Source organism: Leptopilina heterotoma, unplaced genomic scaffold (genome assembly GCF_015476425.1).
Source record: "Leptopilina heterotoma isolate Lh14 unplaced genomic scaffold, ASM1547642v1 Lhet_123, whole genome shotgun sequence".
NCBI classification, from domain to species: domain Eukaryota; kingdom Metazoa; phylum Arthropoda; class Insecta; order Hymenoptera; family Figitidae; genus Leptopilina; species Leptopilina heterotoma.
The window spans coordinates 4058388-4077483 of NW_025110842.1; the positions used below are offsets into that span (position 1 = coordinate 4058388).

General features: G+C 26.8%; 1 protein-coding gene across 1 annotated transcript in view; it reads right to left on the bottom strand.

Annotated features, from left to right (window-relative positions):
* LOC122512245 (mucin-17) overlaps positions 1-19096 on the bottom strand; it is a 78528-nt gene that overhangs the window by 9905 nt on the left and 49527 nt on the right. The window contains exons 2-5 of the mRNA XM_043627986.1: positions 13901-14002; positions 1049-1096; positions 462-932; positions 71-355 (exon numbers count right to left, since the gene is read on the bottom strand). Of these exons, the coding sequence (XP_043483921.1) occupies positions 71-355; positions 462-932; positions 1049-1096; positions 13901-13985 (889 nt within the window). The 5' untranslated portion in view covers positions 13986-14002. The remainder of the gene's footprint in view (positions 1-70; positions 356-461; positions 933-1048; positions 1097-13900; positions 14003-19096) is intronic.

The window sequence follows — 19096 nt, forward strand, 5'->3', positions numbered from 1 at the left end:
ATTAGTTGATAGAAATACGGTAGAGATTGTAATAGTGATTGAAATTTTTTTTTCGAAATTAGATTCTTACCGCACTGATACGTGGTTGGGCAACATTCTCCCTCGGGCGGAGGAAGAGCCGTGCAATTCTTGCCATGGGTCTTCATAGGCGTACCGCAGTCTTGAACCGCGCAGGCAATATCGCCACCGAAGCAATAACAATGTGTGCATGGATGTGTCGAGGAAATGAAATTTCCTTCATCATACAATTTTCCCTCGTGAGAACACTGTCGATTCGCAATGCCAGGTGCCATTGTTGTGGTCATCATGAGGCCAGGTGTTGGTCCAATTGTAGTCTCCGATATTTCGTCATAATCTACAAAAGAATTTTTCAATTACCCTAGGAATCTAAATACAAATAGAAAAGTTTTAAATTCCACTACTTTTTTAGATTCACTCCTGTAGGGAAATAGATAAATTACCGCAATTGTATTTGACTGGACAACAAATTCCGGGTTGATAAATTGGTCTGCATCCGGCAACGCGTAGTGTACATTCCTGTATGACGCAGGTTGTTTTATTTCTGATGCAGTAGCATAATTCACATGGATTACTGTAGTCAATTGGCAGTTGAACACCGTCGGCGTAAAATCGATTATTGATGTTGCAACCGTAATTGTCGGGGAAGCCAAGATCAGTGCCAGAACCCGATGGATTATTTGTTGTTGATGTTAGAAGTTGAACGGGAACTTCGGGACATGTTATCACTGGACAACATTGGTCGGGTCGTTTCTCAACGATACAGTCTTGACCAATTGCCTTTGTGAATGGACATACCCTCAAGTAGCACATCAACATTCGATTATGACACGTACAATTCAAACATGGTTCGTTCGTTATAATTCGATCACCCTCTTGATAGTGTTGAAAATTATAGTAACAACCTGTTGCACCTAAAAACAAAATTCAAAATCAATCTGGTTTCTTCTATTCGGATGTAGTAGAGCTAAATTAACGGTATAGTTAATTGACAAAAAAAGTAATTGAAGAAAAAAAAGTTACTGCATACCTCCATCGTACTCTGCAACTTGTGTCGTATCTTGATCGTATACTGGTGCTGTAACAAAAAAGCGGAATGAAGGTTATTGTCTTGGTAACGGCAGGAGCTAGTCGATACTATACATTGATTTCCCCTTCCTAAAAAAGACACTCGTTTACTTTACTACTTTAATCTCGAATTTGATTTTGAATTCAATATCCAAAATTGGTTAATCTAATTCTTTTTTATTTTCATAATATAATAATCAAAATTATTATGATGAAATAGCGAAGCTACTGCTTAACTGCTTAACAAGTTAATTTTAATTTTAATTTTGATGAAGTGAAAAGTATTTTGTGTAAAAGATAAATTGATGAGTGGGGAAGAAGGTCTCTCTTATTTTTTTGGTGGTGAATGGTCGCAGCCCCTCAGGACGAGACGTTTATCATAGTAATTACTACCGGGATATGTTTGTTTGAAGGGTGTGGACCTGCTCCTGACTCAACAACAGAAATGAGTCAAAGCGTCATATGGCGCGAACATGTACATGGGCAAATTCTCATTAACACTCTCACTCACCCTAGTCGAACGAATTCTATGGACGAGAGAAACAGAATGCAGAATCCTCCCTATTCTCATATATACATGTCCCTATATATATCTCTCTCACTAGCTTTAACCATTTTCACAATTTCCCCCCTAGATTGAAGTGTCGTGCACAGAAGTTGGGTTCAATTGTTCCCAAATGCACTAACTCTCATCAACGACACGATTGTTGATCTTTCACGTCCCTTATTTTCCTGGCTATATGTATACTTCTCATCAAGATTCTCTTTGGAATAGTAATAACAATAGTCATAATAGTAATAACAATAGTAATAATAATAATAATAGTAATAAAAATAATAGTAGAAAAATAATAGTAATAATAACAATGGTAATAACAATAAGAATAGTAAGAATGACAGTAATAATTATTTCCTTTTTGCAGGTGGACCGAGAGGACAATTTAAATACAGTAACAATTCGTAATTCAATTGGAGTATGAGGAGAATTTAAATGCAGGAACAGATCGTAATGCAGTCACAATAGTAAGTGAAAGCTAATTAAAAGCATAAGAAACTAGAGGATAAAGAGTTTCTTTAGTGTCCAAGAGGGAGGGGTTTCTAAGGTGAAATTCTGAGCCAGGGTTGGAAAAAGGGGAAATTTGGGAAACTGAAATGGGTTTCTCAATTTAAATACAGTAACAAATCGTAATTCAATTGGACTATGAGGACAATTTAAATGCAGGAACAAATCGTAATACAGTCACAGTACTAAGTGAAAGCTAATTAAAAGCATAAGAAACTAGAGGATAAAGAGTTTCTTTAGTGTCCAAGAGGGGGGGTTCTAAGGTGAAATTCTGAGCCAGGGTTGGGAAAAGGGGAAATTGAAATGGGTCCAGGGAAATTAAATGAACAAGTCGGTATATTTAGAATTTATTATCTGTTATTATTTAGAATTTATTTATTATCATTTAGAATTTATTTATTTCTTAATTTCTTTTTAAAAATTAAGTTTGCAATTCTTTTCTGAAATTAAATTTTCCAAAGGGTATTTAAAGTCCTTGAAGAATTTTTGTATTGATGTAGGGAAAAAAAGAAACGTGTAGTGTATAATTCTAAACGAATCAAGAAGTGAAAATTTTTTTTCTACATTTTGCTGTGAGAGTGTGACGTAGTTTATTGTTTCATTGAAGTTATTGAATTTAAATGGGAGAGGATATGGAATACTTGGGTTAGGAATCAGCATTCCGTGGTAAAGGAAAGAGGGGGGTGGAGGTACAGACGGTTTTACAGCGAATTGAATTGTACGGAGAACAGCAGGCTCCGTGAATGGGGACCATCGTGACTCGTGTTCCATGACGGCTCGACCTGCATGCCTCCACGTTACGCAGTTTTGCACGTAATCGTACAATATAAGCGTTTTGCAACACCTTGATTATCATTGTTCGAACGTAATTTGCCGATAAATGCTATTAATAAATTCACCCCCCGATTTTTTTTTGCTTTTTTCTTTCTTTCTCTCTCTCTTTTCTCATTCCCTTTTTCGTTATTCTTCATTCTTTGTTTCTTGCTCTTTATTTCCTGTTCTTTTTGCTTTCATTCTATCTTCTGTCTTTGTTATATTCTTTAATTCTGAAATTTCTTTCTTTCCCTAATTTCTTCTATTCTTTTCTATCATTCTTACTTTTTCTTATTGTCTTTCTATTTTTCATTTTATTTTCCATTCTCTTTCCTATTGTATCACTTTCATTTTTTCTTTTTTTATTCTTTTGCCTAATTTTCTATTTTTTCTTCTTTCTCTTTTCCATTTCAATCAAAAATATCCATTATCTAAAAATCGCAAAATTTTCCAATCGAAAACAATAAATTTTAGCAATTAATGACAAAGTTTAAATTAAAAGATAAAAATAGTGGAAATAATATAAATTAGGAGTCAGAGATTAGAATTCTTAGTTAATATAGAAAATCTATTACCGTTACTTATCCGAAGCAAATTAATAATTTCAATTAAAGAAGTACAGTTTTAGAACTAAAAAATGGATATATTTTCGTAACAATAAATTTCAATTATAATCGAATCGTACCAAGAAAGTTTTGTCTATTATTGTGGAAGTTATTTTCGATGGTAAAAAAAAGAAATCGAATGGTCTATTCTTTGATTCGAAATCGATATTTTAATCGGACAATACAGTTAACGGTATACAGATAGACTAAATACAAATTGAAGATGAGCAAAAAGAGGTTTGTTTTTGACATACGCAATAGAATCACATCCTCTTCCGTCCCAAATGGAACAATACAGAGACAGTTAGATCAATATCTATGGGTTTTTTTTTTATTGAGAGTCAACAATGTAGAAAAACAGTTTGAAGATAAGTTATATTTAGAGTGACTTTTACTATATTCGAAACGAAATTTTTAGGTAATGGTAAAAATACAGGATTGCCACCGGTCAGGGAATTTAGGGAAAAGTCAGGGAAAGTAGAATTGGTCGGGGAAATTAGGTAAAAGTCAGGAATTTTTATTAAAAGTACTGGAAATTTTTTTTCTATTTCTAACCACAAAATGGATTTTTCATGTAGTTTAGTTATTTTAAATAACGTATAGTAAAATAAACAAATAAAAAATACTGTGGTGCGAATAGTAAAATTTACAGTACAGTAAAATTTACAATACTATTAAAAATAGTAAAAGTTTAATGAATTATTATTTAAAAGTAAAAAGAAAAGAGAAAGAGCCTTACGAATGTTATTTGCGTTTTAAGAGAAAAGAGAGAAGAATTCACCTGGTTTGTTGCCTTTTATAATACTCGCGCGCGACTCGAGTGGAGAGCAATATAGAGAGTCTCGTTTCATGTTATGAAATCATCGCTGTCGACCTTGCCTTCGCGAAAGTTCATTACCATTAACCGCATAGTCTGCTCTCGGTATAGTTACACCGTCTGCATGTAAATTCTTCTCATTTTTCAGGGTCACCGATGCGGTACAAAGGTCAAATTTTATCTCATGAGGCAAATCAAATTAGAAAAGTAAATTAACAAACTAAAATGGATTTAAATCCGGAAAAAGAAGTAACGGGGGTTTCTTTATTTTCTTCTTCATTCAAATCAAATATCTAATGAGGAAATTAAACTACATAACTGTTTTTTAAATTCAAAAAGAATTGCAAAAACCGTTTTTAAGTATTTTTGTTTGAAAAAAATAAGGAAAAATGGAAAGAATTGAGAAAAACGATTTTCGGAATTAGTAATTCGTGGTAGCTAATAATTTAGTTATGATTAACGTATAACCATATTAATATAACAATTTTTCAAGTCAATTTTTAGTAATAATTTTTTTTGAGCTTCTTCTGTTACTTTCACTATAGTAATAGTCGAATAAGTATTTATGAATAATTTTCCGCTTTTAAGAAAGAGTTTTTGTTTCTTCCATAAATATTACTGAAATACGTCGAGATATTTTAAGTTTGCATAGTATTATCCGAAATCGTTAATTTCCATATCCTGAGCGTTAAGAATTAATCTCCATTTACTAATTTTGAAAATATCGACCACTGTTTTACAAATGAAGTCACTTCCATTATCATATAGTATAGAACATTGAACTCGGACGTATTTTATAATATTCATAATTATAATTCAAAATTAATTATTAATTAATAATGCATAATTTATTATATCCTCGCGGTCAATTTTTTTCTTGCTAGTTTTTCTTTTCCTAGGATTTTTTTCTCTCTAGATTAATTTCAGTCAATTTATTAGGCAATTTATAATGAATATTCAATTCATTTGTTTAATTTAGGTAAGAGAGAGTAGAAATTTTTTTTTTAAACGAATTTTAGTCAATTTATAAATAAAAAAATTATAATCAAATTCTTTAAAACGATTCAATTATTTTCAAAAAATATTCAAAATTCTATTTTCAATATTTAGTATTTTCATCAAATTTCACAAAACAATTCAATTAAAATTTTAAAAAAATTTATAAAATTCGTCCAAAATTCAATTATTTTCATAAATAATAAAATATTCACATGAATTCAATTAATTTAGAATTGCATTTTCAAAAAAATGTCGAAAAAATCAAATATTTAACAAAATTTTTATTCAATTCTTCATAATAATTGAATTACTTTCTCTAATTCTTATGAAGAATTCAATTATTTTCAAAAATAACAAAATTTTTCACAGAAATTCAATTCTTTTTAAACATTTTAACAAAATTTTTCGCAATACTTAAATTATTTTCCTAAATAATAAAATTCTTCTCAGGAATTCAATTATTTTTGAAAATTTTACTAAAATTCTTTGCAACAATTCAATTATTTTCATAAACAATAAAATTCATCGCATGATTTCAATTATTTTTAATACAATTTTACAGAAATAGCTCAAAAAATATCATTATTCTTAAAAATTCAATAATTTTTTAGAATTTTAGAATTATTTTTCAAAAGTAATTGAATTTCTGCGAAGAATTAAATTCAGTTTCGAAAATAATTGAATTCTTGTGAAGAATTTTATTAATTTTTTAAAAATATTGAAATCATGAGAAAAATTTTATAATTTTGAAAATAATTGAATTTCTTTGACAAATATGTTAATTTTTGAAAGTAATTGAATTTCTGAGGAAGAATCAAATTCAGTTTTGAAAATAATTGAATTCCTGGGAATAATTTTATTAAAAATTTTGAAAATAATTGAATTCTTGTGAAGAATTTTATGAATTTTTAATAAAAATTATTGAAATCATAAGAAAAATTTTATAATTTTGAAAATAATTGAATTTCTGTGACAAATAATTTAATTTTTGTATGTAATTGAATTTCTGCAAAGAATTTCATTAAAGTTCCTTAAAATAATTAAAATTTCTGCGAACTTTTTTATAAATTGTCGAAAGTAATTGAATTTCTGGGAGGAATTTAATTAAAATTGTTGAAAATAATTAAATTTTCTCGAGATATTCTCTCGTTGGAAGAATTCAATTTTTTACAAAAATATTAGAATTTTTTTTACAGAAATTCAATTATTTTGAAATATTTTAATAAAATTGTTCGAATGAAATCAATTATTTTAAATACAATTTCAATTAAATTTTTTTTTCAAATAATTCAATTATTCTTTTAGATTTTAATAAAATTCCTCTCGAGAATTCAATTATTTACATAAAATAATTCTTCGAAAGAATTCAATTATTTAAAAAATTTATTAAAATTCTTCACAGAAATTCAATTATTTTTGGAAATTAATAAAATTATTCCCGAAAATTCAATTATTTTGAGGCACTTTAATAAAATTTTTTGTAAAATTCAATTATTTTCATAAATAACAATATTCATCTCAAAAATTCAATTATTTTTAAAAGTAATAAAATTTTTTCTTGGAAATTCAATTATTTAGAAAAATCTAATAAAATCGTTCCGAAAAATTCAATTATTTACATGAATAATTCTTCGAAAGAATTCAATTATTTAGATAAAGAACAAAATGATTCCCGAAAATTCAATTATTTTGAGGCACTTTAATAAAATTTTTTGTAAAATTCAATTATTTTCATAAATAACAATCTTCATCACCAGAATTCAATTATTTTTAAAAGTAATAAATTTTTTTTTGGAAATTTAATTATTTTTTAAAAATTCTAATAAAATCGTTCGCGAGAATTCATTTATAATAATAATAAAATGCTTTTTAGGAATTGAATTTTTTTCGAAAAAATTTTAAAAAATACCACAAGGACATTCAATTATTGTCAAAAATTTAAATAGAATTCTCTGTAAAATTTAATTATTTTTAAAAACTTTTCCCAATTTTATTTTGAATATCTACTAGTTTCATTAAATTTCCAAACAGAATTTAATTATTTAAAAATTTTTTTGTAAAAATCTTCGTAAGAATTCAATTATTTTCATGAATAATAAAAATTATTCCCGAATTCAATTATTTAAATTCGAATTTTCATAAAATTAGTAGAAAGAAATGAATTATTTAAAAAATTTTATAAAATTCTTCGGAAGAATTAAATTTTTTTTTCTAAATATAAAAATTCTTTCGTGAATAATAAAATTCGTTTGCAGGAATTGAATTTATTAGCATCAGTAGAATAAGAAAGAAGTAAATATTTTTGGATGAAAATTAGGAAAAAGTCAGGAAAATAAAAAAATGTGAAATGAAATTTTTATCAGTTTGGGGCCATCCACATATTACGTCACACTATTTCTGGACATTTTTGACCCTCTCCCCCCCCGTCCCCCATGTCACACTCTATTACATACATTAGCGCCATTTTCTCTGCAGGGTGTCACAAATTGTTTGATCCCCCCTCCCCCCTTAAAGTGTGACGTAATATGTGGATGGCCCCTATTTGTGAAGTTTCTAAAACTTTTTTTGGTCGTCAAGTTTAATTTTTCGATATCTACTTTTTTTTACTACTTTTTTACTACTTTTTTTTTTAGTGTGAAAGCAACTTTTTTAAAATTTATTATCTAGTGCGAAGTCTGAAAGAATATTTAATTCATCTACGGTTTATTTAGCGAAGAGAGGGTAGGAAATTTTTTTTCTAGACGAATTTTTGTCAATTTACAAAGAAAATTTAATTTATTTATTTTATTTAGCAAATGCGAGTAGGAAATTTTTTTCCAGACGAATTTTAGTCAATTTATAAGGAGTATTCACTTGATTTGTTTTATTTAGCAAAGAGCGAGTAGGGAATTTTTTGAGATTGATTTCAGTCAATTTATAATGAATATTCAATTAATTTGTTTGATTTTGCAAAAGGCGAGTGGGAAATCAAATATAGAAAAGATGAATAAATCACTTTTAGTCCATCAATATTATTCAATAAAAGGAAAGGATATTCATATCTAGTCTCGGCCTCGGGGAAGGGATTTTAAGAATTGAGGATATAGAGTTATTGAATAAGCTTATATTTGACAGGCAATATTATCGATGAGCGTGGAATTAGCAAAAGACATTATTTACTCGATGCCTATAGACTAATACGATTACTTAATACATGTCACGCTGACGCTGCACCCACACGTTCCGTTATGTCTTTCGTTGGATGACCGCTGCTGACCTTTGCCAACCTATAGGCTCCTAGTTAAGGGGAGAGAATATGGGAAGATAGAGGAAGAACTAAAGTAGGACAAATAAGCAAAAAATGTTGGGAGAGGAGAAAAAGCATGCAAAAAGGAGGTTGGGCACACGAAGAGAGATCCTCTTTGAGAATACATCTCTCTGACCCAGCATCCTTGTCTTTAAAAAATATTGTGATTTTACGATAGGTTCAAGAAGTAATAGAATTGCTGCCTCGCTATGAATATTACAAGATCGGAAATTCATTCTTTATAACGGTGAATTCACATTTTATGGGCTTGGTAATTGACTAGGCGGGAAAAAATTGAAAAAAAAAATTTTTAAGCAAAACGATATTAAGTAACATGAGTAAGTTGAAATAATTTTTTTTAAATTTTTGTTATACCTAAAGTGGGTTCTGCTTTCTCATGAAATTTACAGGGTGTCCACATGTCAGTACAGTCAGGGAATCAAAATTTTTGTCAGTAAAGTCAGGGAAACTTCGGGAAAAAAAATTTTTGTCAGAGAAATTAAGAAAATTGACTTTTTTGACTTGTTTTCAAAAATGGCGACTTTTTCGACTTTTCTTCCAAACATTGCAACAAAATACCACAATTTTTAGTAAAATTGCAAAAAAGCAACTTATTTTGATTTTTATAATGCGAAAAATAACTATAAACAAATCTTTCAAAAATTGTTTTTGAATCACTTATTACAAAATTAAATTTTTCAAATGTATCTTCAGGGTTGACACGAAAATTTAATTTTGTTTTTCCTCTGATTTCCATAGAGAATTTTGACATTTTCCCTGACCCTGAAGAATATTCTGATTATTATTTTTCCTTGAAAACTAAGATTTTCAAAAATATCAAATTTTAACCTTTTTTGAAATTCAATAACTTATAAGAATATTATTAAATATTAAAGATTACCCAGTGATAAAATAATTATTGTATATAAAAATATTGTTACTCTAACTTCTTCGAAATTATTTTCATCATTTAAATTCAATTATTATTTTCCAAAAATTTTAACTTCAATTTTTCTTTAAATTAATTATTAGTTGAAAGTACGAAAAATTTATAATTCCAAAGATTTGAATTTAAAACCTTTTCAAAAATCAATTATTTCTAAAAATTCATGCTTTAATGCTTTTATTATTAAAATTATTATACAAAATTTTAACCGAAATTCATTTTAAAATAAATTTTTATTAGAAAATTCTACGAGAATTCAATTATTTAAATACAAAACTAAATAATTTATTGAATAGTTAAATGTTTCTTAAAATTGAATTTTTATGAAGAATTTTTATTAACAACTTTTCAAAATAATTAATTTCTTTTAAGGAATTTAATTTAAATTTTATAGAAATTTATTGAATTAAAGAATTTTATCACAATTTTTGAAAATAATTGAAAACTTTTGAAGAATTTTATTAAAATTTTTAAAAATAATTGAATTCATAAGAAGAATTTAATTAATAATTTATGAAAATAATTGAATTTATGCGAAGAATTTTATTTATTTATGCATAAAACAATTGAAATTTTGACAAGAATTATATTTAAACTTTTGAAAATAATTTACTTCTTGCGAGAAGAATTTCGGAACCTATTTCTAAAAATAACTTAATTTTTGAATAGAAATTTAAAAAAAAATTTTAAATAATTTAATTCCTCCAAAGTATTTTATTACCTTTGAAAAGAATTAAATTCGCGTAATGAATTTTCTTATTGATCAAAATAATTGAATTTTGCAAAAGAATTTTATTAAAATTTCTTAAAATAATTGATTTTTTGGAAAGAATTTTGTTCTTTATCAAAAGAATATTTAATTAAATTCTTTTGCAGAATTTTATTATTTATGAATTGAATTCTAATAAATAAACTAAAGCAACATTTTTTTAAATAATTCAATTCTTTCGAAAAATTTCAGTTAAATTTTAAAGAATAATTGAATTTTTTTAAAAATTCATTTAAAATTGTATTAAAAATATTAAAAAATAATAATTGAAAACTTTTGAAGAATTTTATTAAAATTTTTAAAAATATAAAATAATTAAAAATAATTATCAAATAATTGAAAAACTCTTTTTAACAGTTCATTTTTCGCAGCTAATTTTATTACATTTTTTATGAATAATTTAACTATTAACAAGAATTTTTTTATTTATGTCGAAAATAATTGAATGCTTTTGAAGAACTTTATAAAATTTATTCTAAATAATTGAATTATTAAATTTCTTTCAAATAATAAATTGGATTCTTGCCAAGAATTTTATAGTAATTTTTTAAAATAATTGAATTCTATCGAAAAATTTGATTATATTTATGAAAATAATTAAAAAAATAATTGATTTTTTGGAAAGAATATTGTTGTTTATCAAGATAATTGAATTCTTTTGCAGAATTTTATTATTTATGAAAATAATTGAATTCTTGACAAAAATTTATAGAAATTTCTTGAAATAATTGAATTTTTTCAATAAATTTTATTATTTATGAATATAATTGAATTCTTGACAAGAATTTTATAGAAATTTCTTAAAATAATTGAATTCTTTTGCAGAATTACTTAAAAAATTTTGAAAATAATTGATTTTCTACGACGAATTTGAATTTTTTTATAGAAATATTTGAATGTTTGCAAAGAATTTTATTATTTTATTGAATAATTGAATGTTTCTTAAAATTCAATTCTTTTGTCAAGTTTAAATAAAATTTTTAAGAATAATTGCATTTTTTCGAGGAATTTGTATCAAAAATTTTATTCAATAATTAAATTTTTTAATAAATTTTATGAAAATAGTAAATATTGAAAATTATTGAATTGCGAATAACTATTGAAAATAATTGAAATTTTGCAAAGAATTTAATTAAAATTTTTAAAAATAATTGAATTTTTGGCGAAAGATTATGCTATTTATAAAGATAATTGAATTTTTGACGAGATATTCGTTAAAATTTTTAAAAATAATTGAATTTCTTCGAAGAATTTTATTACTTTTGAAAATAATTTAATTCTTGTGATGAATATTGTTTTTTTATGAAAATAATTGAATTTTGCAAAGATTTTTATTAAAATTCCTAAAAATAATTGAATTTCTGTGAAGAATTTTGTTATTTATCAAGATAATTGCGTTAAAAATTTTGATATAATTGAACAATAGTCAAAAATCAATTGTGGTCAGAAGTAGAAAAAACATTTTTTTTCATTAGTTTTAATAAAGATTCCTGACTTTTCCCTGACCAATTATATTTTCCCTGAATTTTCCTGAATTCCCTGATTTCCGTGACCTTTGGCAACCCTGTATAATTTTAATATTGAAAAATACTTTTAAAAAATATAAATACAAAAAAATAATTCCGTGTTTGTTTTTTTGAATTTGATTAACTTGATGGATTAGAGTCGTAATTTTATGGTATGTGTACAATGAACTTTTCTTTTTTTTTAAAAAAGACACCCCCTTGGAAAAAACCGGCTTTATTCATCATAGACGGAAGTCTAGAGTGAAGTGATAGATACTTTATAAGAGAAGAAACGAGACCAAAGTGGGAATCGAGTTGACTGTATAGCGAGAGACGAATAAGGCTCTCTTCGTTCAATGTTCATGAGAAACTTGTTGGCAATCTTTAGTGAAGGTAAATTCGCAAAAGGAATCCTCTCTGGAGGCAAAAAAGAATCCCCCCCTCGCTCTCCCTTAGTTGAATAAAAGAATGAATCGTAAAAGAGTGTTTTTTTGAATAAATTTCGAATTTTACTCCTTAGGATTTTAAAGAGGGAAATGAGAAGGTTTCTTTTTTAAGAAAACTTGTAAAAGTTTATTATTATCTTTTAAAATAGATTTAAAATTCAATGGAATAGTAAGAATGATAGTAATAATTATTTTCTTTTTGCAGGTGGACCGTGAGGATAATTTAAATACAGTAACAAATCGTAATTCAATTGGACTGTGAGGAGAATTTAAATGCAGGAACAGATCGTAATGCAGTCACAATAGTAAGTGAAAGCTAATTAAAAGCATAAGAAACTAGAGTGAAAAAAGAGTTTCTTTAGTGTCCAAGAGGGGGGGTTCTAAGGTGAAATTCTGAGCCAGGGTTGGGAAAAGGGGAAATTTGGGAAACTGAAATGAGTTTTTCAATTTAAATACAGTAACAAATCGTAATTCAATTGGACTATGAGGACAATTTAAATGCAGGAACAAATCGTAATACAGTCACAGTACTAAGTGATAGCTAATTAAAAGCATAAGAAACTAGAGGAAAAAGAGTTTCTTTAGTGTCCAAGAGGGAGGGGTTTCTAAGGTGAAATTCTGAGCCAGGGTTGGGAAAAGGGGAAATTTGACAATGGTCAAGGGAAATCAAGGGACAAGTGAAAAGAAATTCATTTCAAACTTTTTGGATTTCTAGATTTCTTGGAATTATAAAAAAAGAGTGTAGAAATACAAGAAACTAGAGTAAAAAGAGTTCCTTTAGTGTCACAATTTTAAAAAATGTATCCAAATAGTAGAAAATCTTAAAAAAATGAAGTAAATAGTAGGTTCTAGTAGTTGTAGTAGCCAGGGTTGAAAAATTAAAACATAATAATTAAATAGTAATTAAATTTTGAATTTTCCCCCTAGGAGTTTTAAAAAGAGTTTTTTTTTATTTTTATCATTATTGATATGGAAACCTTTAATGATTAAGTTAATAATTCAATTTTGAATGTTGCCCTTAGAATATTAAAGGGAGACAGTTTATTTTTTATTATTGTTATTAATTAGGGGCCATCCATAAACCACGTAGCCTTTTGAGGGGGAGGGGGGGGGGTCAAGCAATTGACTACGACAAGAGGAAAAAATGGCGCTAATACATGTAATAGCGTACTACATGGAGGGAGGGGGGGGTCAAAATTCCAAAAAAATGGGGCTACGTGGTTTATGGACGGCCCCATTATTATTATTAAAATATTTAATAATTAAATTTCGAATTTTTCGCCTTTAATTTAAAAGATAGATAGTTTTTTAATTTTTATTATTATTCTTACTATTAATTAAACTTAATCTAGATCTTCTCATATTTTTTTCAACATTTTCTTTCTTTATTCTGTATTTCTTGGTTTATTCCTTATTTTTTTCTTTTTTTTTTAAATTTTATTGGGTAATTTTGCTTCATCATTTTCGTAGAGCGTGTTTCGTTCATGAAGCGTGATGAGAGAGTTAGAAAAAGGGTAAAAATGTTATCATCGTTAAAATGAGATTTTTGTAGTGCAAAAACTAACCAGAATGCGAGGATCGCACTGCGAGTAAAATGACCAGGTACAGGATGTTCCCGCGTCGGCAGAGCCTGGCCCACAGCGCCGACATGTCGGCAAATTCTAAAACTGAAACAGAAAAAGACATTTTTAATTTTCGTTATTTTCTTTTTCCAATTAGTGAAAATTATTAATTTAATTAATTGTGATCAAAATTAGAATACTAGATCGTAGGAGTACTCTAAATACGAAAAGGCTTGTTAATATTAGTAAATAAATAATTATCGAACTTAAAAAAATTAACACCCTTTTTTTATTTCTTTTTTCTATTTTAGAAGTTGGACAAGTTCGGAAAATCGGGACGTGGGATCAAAAGAAGGTTATTGTAAAATTTGAACTAGAGAAGAAGAAGATAACTTTTTTTTTCACTCGTGACATGAAGGCGGTTCTTGATCAAGATACAATTTTTCCCAAGAAATCACAGCTAGTAATCATCTTGGACGCTTTACTATAATTCAGAGGTCAAGTGTCACGTAACACTTTGAGAAGAGTCTTCGCGCGCCGCCAGCGATTAGTAACCCGTATCTATACATATATATTGGCCAGTTACTATAACTCTAGAACAACAACAACATCAACTATGGGCAAGAATAAGAGACAGGCTGAGGTAAGTTTCCACCTTGAAAATTTATATCGTGCCATCTCAACGAATTCTAGTTCAATGATTTTTCTTGTCACCCCGTTTTAGTATTCCTCAAGATTTGTTTCTTTTTTCACAAAGACCATTTTTTCTTTTGTTATCTCATTTTTGATCTTATTTTTTATTGTATTTTCTTTTATCTTTTATTTTGCAGAAAGGTATATTTTATAGCATTTGTAACGATTTGTTTCTTCATTCATTCAAATCGGACAGATAATTAATATTCTTTTTTTTTTTGCTCAATGCTACGTATAAAAAAAAGTAAATAATTGAAAAAATAAAAAAAATTAAAAAAAATTTACAGGAATCATTTAAAATAGTTTTAAAGTTAAATAATTATTAAAACTAAATTAAAAAAAAAATAATAATAAAAAAAAAAATTAAAAATTGAATAAATTTTCTGGAATCATTTAAAATAGTTTCAAAGTTAAATAATTATTAAATTAATAATAATAATTAAATAATATTATGAAATAATTATATTAATTAAAGTATTAATTATTTTTAAGGCAGAAAAACTTTTTTTTTGGTCTTAAATTGTAGCTGACCCCCCCCCCACCCCTTTACTTTTATATACATAAATAGTTGAATCAAAGTATTGTGAATTTATTTTCGCAATTATAAGTATAAGAAACTAGAGTGAAAAAAAGTTTCTTTAGTGTCCAAGAGGGGGGTGTTCTAGGGTGAAATTCTGAGCTAGAATTGGGAAAAGGGGAAAAATAGGGAAATTTGACAATGATCAAGAGACAAATGAATAAAAATTCATTTCAAACTTGTCTTTGGATTTGTAGATTCGATTTTTAGAAATTATTATAAAAAAATAGCTGCACTAGCTTCTTACTCGATAATTAATTTTTAAACATTTAAATTTTTTTAAAATTTTAATTGAATTTGAAAAAATCTTAGCAAAATGTAACTTTAAGATTGAAAAAAAGGTAGTTACCGCAAAAATTAATATTGACGATTGAATTTTTTTATGATTTCTGTAAAATAAATTACATTTGAAAATAGAATAATTTTTTTTAAAAAATAATTTTTTTACAAAAATATTTAAATATCTATTTATTTATTGAAATTTCTAAATAAAATTACGCGAAAATTTAAACATTTTCTTTCAAATTAAAAAAATGTTTTACAATTAAACTTTTCAATTCAAAAAATCTTTGGAAATTTAATTATTTCTGAAAATTAACACTATAATGCTTCTAATATTCAATTATTTTCTAAAATTTTAACTAAAATTCAATTTTATATTAATTCTTATTAAAAAGTTCTACGAGGATTCATTTATTTAACCCCTTAACAGTCCATGGCCCATATATGGCCACGAAAAGTCGTGCCACCTTTGCGTCTGTGGCCATATATGGCCATCTCAAAAAAAAAATACTAAACATGATTTGATTTTAGTAGCGAAGTACATACTACTGTTTTTGGGGTCGCTGAATCCGAATCTGAAGTCAGATTTAAAAAATTCAAAATGGCGGACCCAAAATGTTGACTTCGAAAAATAAAAAAATTTCAAATTCGCTTTAAACTCGTTACTTGGGGGGTTTTCGGGGTCTCTGATTACAAATATGATGTCAGATTTTTAAAATTCAAAATGGCGGATCCAATATGGCGGATAATTTCAAGATTGATGCGATTCGATTAAAATTCGTTTCTCGGGGGTTTTTGGGGTCGCTGAATTTGAATTTGATGTTCGTTTTACAAAATTCAAAATGTTGGATCCAATATGGCGGATAATTTCAAAATTTATGCGTTTTGATCGAAATTCCGTTCCCGGGGTTTTTTGGGGTCGCTGAATTCGAATTTGATGTTCGTTTTTCTAAATGCTAAATTTTGGATTCAATATGTCGATCAAATTTTTTGAATGTTGACAAATTTGTCTAAAATGTTTACTCAGGGGTTTTTGAGGTAACTTCATATTTTTTTCGCATCAATCTTGAAATCATCCGCCATATTGGATCCGCCATTTTGAATTTTGAAAATCTGACATCATATTTGTAATTAGAGACCCCGAAAACCCCCGAGTAACGAGTTTTAAGGGAATCTGAAAAAAAATTTTTTTTTGAAGTCGACATTTTGGGTCCGCCATTTTGAATTTTTTAAATCTGACTTCAGATTTGGATTCAGCGACCTCGAAAACCCCCGAGAAATGAATTTCCCTTAAAACGCTTTAATTTTAAAATTATCCACCATATTTGGTCGCCATATTGGATCCGCCATTTTGAATTTTCAAAAATTAACCTCAAATTCGAATTCAGCGACCCCAAAAACCTTATATATGATTAAATCATATTTTTTTGTAAACTTTTTTTTCGGACCGTTTTTGGACCACAAGCGATTTTCAACTAGACTGCGAAGGGGTTAATTACAAAAATTAATAATTTATTGAATAATTGAATGTTTCTTAAAATTGAATTCTTATAACATTTTTTTTTTTAAATAATTGAATTAAGGACAATTTTTTGAATAAAATTGAAATTTTTCAAAAAATATTATTAACATTTTTGAAAATAATTAAAAGTTTGACAAGAATTTTATTAAAATTTTTGAAAATAATTGAATTTTAGAAAAGGATTTTTTAAACTATAAAGATAATTGAAATTTTGACGAAAATTTTCTAAAATGTTTAAACATAATTGAATTTCTGCGAAGCATTTTATTACTTTTGAAAAGAATTGAATTTAATTAAAGATATATTGAAAATAATTATTTAATTGTAATAAATAAACTAAAGTAATTTTTTTTTTAAATAATTGAATTATTTTTAAGAATTTTAATGAAATTTTTAAGAATAATTGAATTATTGACAAGAATTTCTTTTATGTATGTCGAAAATAATTGAATTCTTTTGAAGAATTTAATAAAATTTCTTCTAAATAATTGAATTGTTAAATTTCTTTTAAATAATTGAATTTTTGCTGATAATTTTATAAACATTTTTTCTAAATAATTAAATTCTTTTTGGAGATTTTATTGAAATAGTAAAAATTGAAAATAATTGAATAGTGACGAAAAATTTTATTAAAATTTGTGAAAATAATAAAATTCTTTCGAGACATTTATTTAAATTTTACAAAGCAAAATTATGTTAAAATTTTCAAAAAATAATTGAAATCCTGAGAACTATTTTATTATTTATAAAAATAATTGAATTTTTGCGAAGAACTTTATTAAATTGATTTTGAATAATTGAATTCTTGTGAAGAAAATCTTTTTTTTAAAAATAATTGAATTTTTTTTTTGAAAAGTTTTATGAAAATTATGTTTCAAATAATTGAATTCCTGTGAAAATTTTATTATTTATGAAAATAATTGAATGTTTGTAAAGAATTTTATAAGAATTTCTGAAAATAATTGAATCGTTTTGAAAGAATTTTATAACAATTTTTGGAATCTTTTTTAAGTTTTAAAAATTTTTGAGAAATAATTGAATTCTTTTCAACATAAATTTGACAAAAATTATGTTTCAAGTATAGAAATCAAAGAGATAAGAAATTAAAGAAAAAAATAGAAAGTAGAAAGTAAAGAAAAAGAAGAAAGGTGTAAAGTAAGGAAATAGAGAAGCAGTTTAGAAAGTAAAGAAGTAGAGTAGAAGGTAGAGTGTAAGGTAGAAAGTTAGAAAGAAGTAGAATAGAGGGTAGAAAGTAAAAAGTAAAGAAGTAGAATATAGGGTAGAAAGTAAATAAGAAAAGTAGAAAGAAGAAAAAAATGAAGTAGAATAGAATGTAGAGAGTAGGGTAGAAGGTAAGAAAAGAAAAAGTAGAAAGTAAAGAAGAAAAGTAGAAAATAAAGGGAAAAATAGAATAGAAGGTAGAAAGTAAAGAAGAAAAGTAGAAATTAAAGGAGAAAAGTATAGAAGAAGGTATAAAGTAAAGAAGAAAAGTAGAAAGTAAAGAAAAATGAAGTAAAATAGAAGATAGAAGTAAAAAGTAAAGAAGTAGAATAGAAGTAGAAAGTAAAGAAAAAAGAGAAGAAGAAATAAAGTAGAAAGTAAAGAACTGACGAATAGTAGAGCAATTGAAAGAATAAAAAGAAAGAAGAATAGTGTGAAGTTAATTTTCATTCAGAGCGCGCAGCAGGTGTGTCTCGTTTGTCGCCTTGCTTGGTACATATTAGCATTTGGTGGCAAAGTGTGAAGGGGGAAACAAGAGAGTGGTTATGGTGTCTGCTCATTCACCGAATTCCCTTGTTCAATGGGTCGTATCGTGAATACGCAATGACGTAAGGTCCGCGTGTAGTTTGCACTTTGATGAGATGACATAGCCCGAGAGGGATTGCTGCGAAAGAAAAAGAGGGAGAAACTCATTATGATTGGCCCGACATTGTAATTTACGATCCGTCACATAAAACGGGCCAATCGATGTGTTAACAAGCAAACAATAGTTTTTGGTGTCGCGTGTATATTTTCTCGCGCCGCCGCCGCTGTTGCCACGCTTATATATTATAAATCCACTTGCCTCACAAACTTCTCCCGAGTACTCAAGGAGAAAAACGATCGCAATAAAATACAATAACAA